At 38.6% G+C, this 5,995-nt stretch overlaps 1 protein-coding gene and 1 long non-coding RNA gene across 2 annotated transcripts; one reads left to right on the top strand and one right to left on the bottom strand.

Annotated features, from left to right (window-relative positions):
- Positions 1–1,525: 1,525 nt before the first annotated feature.
- On the top strand, positions 1,526–3,867 carry LOC100780358 (BAHD acyltransferase DCR). The gene has a single exon (XM_003516894.5). It carries the CDS (start codon positions 1,926–1,928, stop codon positions 3,348–3,350), a length of 1,425 nt encoding a protein of 474 aa, XP_003516942.1. The 5' UTR covers positions 1,526–1,925; the 3' UTR covers positions 3,351–3,867.
- Positions 3,868–4,541: 674 nt separating this feature from the next.
- On the bottom strand, positions 4,542–5,728 carry LOC121175223 (uncharacterized). The gene is made up of 2 exons (XR_005892463.1): positions 5,584–5,728; positions 4,542–5,495 (listed from the first exon to the last, which is right to left on the bottom strand). It is a non-coding gene; the product is annotated as an uncharacterized lncRNA (long non-coding RNA).
- Positions 5,729–5,995: the final 267 nt, after the last annotated feature.

Consider the following 5,995-nt stretch of genomic DNA (forward strand, 5'->3'; position numbering starts at 1 on the left):
TTAATCTTACCATAACTAGAATATTGATGACCAGAAAGGGGGAAAATATCATATTTTGTTCTTTTAAGTATCAATCTCGAAAATTTCTAATAATATATATATATATATATATATATATATATATATATACTTTTAAATGATTTTATTTTTTGTTATAATAAATGATTTTGTTTTATTCATCTAGAAAACCTCTTTCCTTTAAAACTTACTTTTAAAATATATTTTATATAACAATTTTTGCTGCCAGTTTATTCAATATCAGTTGTTTGAAAAATAATAAATTTGATAACCCTAAGGCTTAATTAAGTGATCTTAACTTTACTAAATTTATAATATAATGGACTGAGATATCAACATTATTGTTGATGATGACTCTTACTTATCAGTTTAGGTTTAAATCATTCTCAATGTCTCCTTTACAGCGATGAAGGACCCAATTAGTCAAGTTTCATATACAAAAATTAATTTATGGTAGTATCATTAATTGGAAATATGAATTGAAGTTTTCTTTCATTGGAGTCTACACTATTTTAGATGTTAGAATTAAAGACTGAGGTTGAATAAACTAAAACATATATATAGTGAGTGTTACTCCTTGAAGCAATTTGAAAAGCACCTATAGGTGCTAACAACAAAGAAAGAAAGAAAGAAGACCGGGAAAAAAAAAAAAACTCAACATGCAATCGGTCAACCATTTAAAACAAAGAAAAATCAAAGAAATTTCAATTAAGAACCAAGTAACATATTCTTAGACATCTCTTTTAAGTTTTGTTTTCGTTTTTCTCCCCAATATTCACTCATTACCTGCCTTTATTAGTTATTATAAGAGAATTGGAAGTTTTGTTAGTTGCATACTCAGCCTTAGCCTCTATAGAGGTAGACGAATCAAAACTATTGACTTGGGTTTTCAGAAACCATACACAATTCTACTTAAACCCTCTTGCAATTGGTTGGGGTTTCTTCAAGCTTTGGTTTTTGTTTTGGTGAGAGCAAAGAGAGTCAGAAGTTTGTTCAACTTGGGAATCAGTGAATATGCATCTATCTGTTCTTTTCCCGTTGTCTTCAAACTTCATGTGTCTCTTCATCAATTTTCAAAATAAAACTTTTTTTTTAATGTATGTTTTTCTCCTCATGCTGATTTTACAACAAATCCAATGTGGCAACATCTCCGATTGCAGAACAGACAGACTTCTTCTATAAGCAATTTCAATTATGTTTTGTTGAATCTATGTTTTATGTTACCAAAAAAAGAATCTATGTTTTATAACATTATAAAGTAACAGTTCATACCTCTGTTCATCGAAAGATAGCATTTATGTCTAGTTGAAATAATAGTAATAAGAAGAAGAAGAAGGTAAATATACATCAAATTAGCCAAGTTATGTGTAGTTCAATAGGAGAAGAGACAGACGAAAGTATTGTACCTTTAGTCCAAAATATTTCGAAAAATAACAAATTTAATTATACAATTAGAAATGATAAGAGTACTTTTAAATGATAAGATATATAGATATACAGTATTTTCAGGACAAATAAAATATTCACATTCATATTTATATTATACAGAAAACAAAATATAAAACAATTAAACCTTTTTAAAACAGTAAAACGCCATACTCAATAACTTACAAAATGAAAAGAAAAAAAAAGCTCAAACTACGAAAATAACATGCTCTCTTCCAATGTAGAAGACCCCAGCCTAAAAAAGTGCACGTGTCCACCCCAAGCGCCATAGTGAGCCACGTCACTACATTCACCCCAATATCTTTTTTGACTACCTTCTCACGCAAAAGAATTCCAAAAGAAAAAACGAAAACGCCACACCACTCCTTTCCCTATAAAAGCCCTTGCACCACTTCACTCCCTTCACAACCAAGCATTGATTCATTCCCACTAAACAAAAAAATAAAGAAAAATTTACCAAAATGCCTTCTTCTTCCACCACCATAGTCTCCAAATGCGTGATCCACCCCGACCAGAAATCAAACATGAAACCCTTGAGACTCTCTGTTTCTGACCTTCCAATGTTGTCGTGTCACTACATCCAAAAGGGCGTGTTACTAACCGCTCCGCCCTCGTCTTTCGAGGATATGATACTCTCTTTTAAACACTCTCTTTCTATCGCGCTCTCTCACTTTCCGGCTCTTGCGGGAAGGTTAGAGACAGATTCTCATGGTTATGTTAATATTGTCTGTAACGACGCTGGCGTGGATTTTATCCATGCTAAAGCAAAACACCTGACTCTGAACGCCGTCGTTTCACCGTCTCTCGTTGATGTTCACCCTTGCTTTAAGGAGGAGTTTTTCGCTTACGACATGACAATCTCCTACGCCGGCCACAACACCCCCCTCGCCGCCGTCCAGGTGACGGAACTCGCCGACGGCGTCTTCGTCGGCTGCACCGTCAACCACTCCGTCACCGACGGCACCTCGTTCTGGCACTTCTTCAACACGTTCGCCGCCGTCACCAAAGGCGGGTCCGCCAAGAAACTCCTCCGCGCGCCGGACTTCACGAGGGAAACCGTCTTCAACTCCGCCGCCGTCCTCCCCGTCCCCTCCGGCGGCCCCACCGTCACCTTCGACGCCAACGAGCCTCTCCGGGAACGCGTCTTCCACTTCTCCCGCGAAGCCATTCAGAAACTCAAACAACGAGCCAACAACACTGTCAACAACAAGGAACTAACGGAAGTTATGGGAAAACATGTAAATGACGGTTGGAAAGTCGTTAACGGTAACGGTAACGGTAACTGTAACGGAATGATTAACGGTAACGGAAGAAACGAGATCTCGTCGTTTCAGTCGTTATCTGCTCAGCTCTGGAGAGCGGTGACACGTGCGAGGAAATTCAACGACCCGGCCAAAACGTCGACGTTTCGGATGGCGGTGAATTGCCGCCACCGTCTGGAGCCGAAGATGGACGCGTTCTACTTCGGCAATGCGATTCAGAGCATCCCGACGGTCGCGACCGTCGGAGACATTCTCTCGCGCGATCTGCGCTTCTGCGCAGATCTTCTGCACCGTAACGTCGTCGCTCATGATGACGCTACGGTGCGCCGCGGAATTGAGGACTGGGAGAGTGCGCCAAGGCTGTTTCCTCTCGGAAACTTTGACGGCGCGATGATCACCATGGGAAGCTCTCCGCGGTTTCCCATGTACGAAAACGACTTCGGCTGGGGCAGACCCGTTGCGATTCGGAGTGGGAAAGCGAACAAGTTCGACGGAAAGATCTCCGCGTTTCCGGGGAGAGAGGGAAACGGCAGCGTCGATTTGGAGGTCGTTTTGGCCCCGGCGACCATGGCGGGGCTCGAAAACGACATGGAGTTTATGCAATACGTAACGCAATTCGTTTGAATAAGTTTGTTCATGAAGTTTCGGCACAGTAGTAGTGATAGTGAAAACTGGGAGGAGGGAGGGAGTGAAAAAAAAATTATAAGTCGGTGATGAAACGACGGGGAAGGTGGGTGGGTGATTGCACGACAATAGTACCATGGGGTGTGGGCGTCGTTTTGTGTCAGTCAAAGGTCAAACGTTCGGGGAGTGGGGTCTCTTTTTTAGGCTGTGTTTGAGTGTTTCGGTGGTTGGCCCAAATGATATAATGGTTTTTCTGTACGTGATTCCGGGGAGGTTTTTCAGTCTTCACTTTTCAGGTGACCAATAACAGGACGAAATAATAATATGGATGATGATGATGATGAAAAATGGAAATTGGAAAATAAAAGGGAAGTATGTTGAAGCCAAAATAGGCTTATGGAATTTGGAGTTTTTGTTTAGCTGTTTTGAAAGTGTTCGTTCAGTGTTGTTTTTTTTTCTTTGTATACAATTTAATTTTTTTTAATCTGAGAATTGAGTGGAGATAAGTTGATAGGAACTCTGATTGAGGATATAGTTATGGATAAAGAATATGAGATAAATGTGTGCGCGTTGAAATATAATCAATAAATTTAATTAATTAATTAAAGAACTGGATGTGAAATTAAACTGCCAAGGGGCCATCCAAGTGGCCAAGAAATTTGAGATGCTCTGTTTTATTTAAACATGTGCCGTGATGCTTTAATTAATTGTTGTGATAATTTCCAGCATGAATCCAACATATGAGGTGTTCAAATTGCTATCATCGTTGGATATCTTCATTAAACAACAACTGCAAAAAGATAAGTGATTAGGTTATTTAATGAGTTGACAGCTACTTGCATATAATCTTGAAATCATGATGAATCATGAACTTGGAATTGGACATGGATATCAATTGAAATCTATGTTTCTTGGTAAAAATTGATAGCTTGTTGTTTTATTAATAAATTATTATGGGGTCTTGTAATTTAAAGAACATATTTATTGTTTTAACTGTAAATTTCAATGTTTGAGACAATACATAGATTTGTTTTATGGGAAGATTTGAAACTGTTCCAAATCTACTTTAAAGTGGATTGGATGTTGTACTAAGTTATATAGCGTTAAAACAGAAGTGTGTATGGAATTATACAAGGCAGTATCAAACTCTGTTTGAAAAAACAACATTAGAGTCAATTGGACATGTACGAATACTCCAACTATTGTGATCCCTCCTTACAATCAATGATAAAGTATTTAACACGGGAGAGGAAAAATAGTCATGAAAACCTCAAATTAATTCACCACCATTGAAAATAAACTTCACTACATTTCATCTTTTAAAATTTCTAAAAGAGCAGTACTATATTTTATGAAAACTTATGGTACGAAAGTGCACGAACGCGTGAAGCCATGAACTACTTTTTTACCACAGGCACTTAGTTTTAATTTTAATTTTGAAAAATGATAGACCCCTCCCTCGTATATCTCAAACATTGCCGCCTCTCACGCTGCAGCAGCGTCATTGTCACTTTTTTATCTTTTATCATCTCCGTATGAAACAAGCCACAAAAGCCTCCACCAATTACCAACACTCAGCTTTCTTTTTCCTCCACTGTAGGCACCGCCAAAACTCTGCAACAACAAAGCAATCACCATCTCCAAAACAACAAACCCTCCACCCTGCAACAACAATGCAATCACCATCTCCATGAACAACAGTAACAAATCCTCCACTGCAAACAACAATAACCCTTCTACTGCAAAAAACAACACTGCAACCCACCACAAACAAATGACAGTGGAAAAAAAGTAGAAAATACAAAATAAGAAAAATCAAAAGAAAATAAGATCGGAACAACAATGCAACTGTCACCCAAGAACTCTTTCTGCTTTTGGTAACTCACCACCGTCAGTGTCCCATCGCCGCCACACACAGCGGCGCCCCTCTTCTCAACATTCACGTTATCTTTTTTCCTCCTTTTGGTCCGATCTAATCCCTTGCTCGCGCACGAATTTGGCGGCCGCAGATGGCAACATCCTTGAGCTGCCGCTGCACGGTTTTAGGGGGAAAAAAGGAGACGGTAGAAGCGGATGAGATCTCTTTATGGTAACAGGAGTTTCATCGAGAACACCTGCGGATTTGAGAAGAAAAGGGGAGAACTCCTGCGGATTAGAGCAGAAAAAGGGAGGACACCTGCGGGTGAGAGTTTCATCGAGAGCAGAAAAAAAGTGAGAGGGAAAGAGAAAACACCTGCGGTAGAGATGGAGAGGGTGGACTGAGAAGGAGAGGGAAAGAGGGAGAGAAAGAGAAAAGATAGAAAGGGTAAATTTGGAAAATAAGTGAAAAAGGAAATTTAAAAAAAAAAAAAGGAAGAAGAGTTTGAACCACTGATTTCGGATCAACAAAATCTAACGACAGTAAATTCCTTTCCCTAACATCTGCCTTAATTGAATTAAAACACAAAAGATTAAGGGAGCACATTGCCACATCATTCGTGTATTTCGTACCAAAGTAATTTCGTAACATTAAACATTTTCCTTTCTAAAATAGATAAGAGGGTATCCAAATTATCTATCAAATTATACTTGTAGACGAAACAAAAAATACTCAATTTTAAGAAATTGGTCAAGTGGATCAGGATAGGATTTCGAATTTAATATGT

The sequence above is a fragment of the Glycine max genome, chromosome 1 (assembly GCF_000004515.6).
Source record: "Glycine max cultivar Williams 82 chromosome 1, Glycine_max_v4.0, whole genome shotgun sequence".
Lineage (NCBI taxonomy): Eukaryota > Viridiplantae > Streptophyta > Magnoliopsida > Fabales > Fabaceae > Glycine > Glycine max.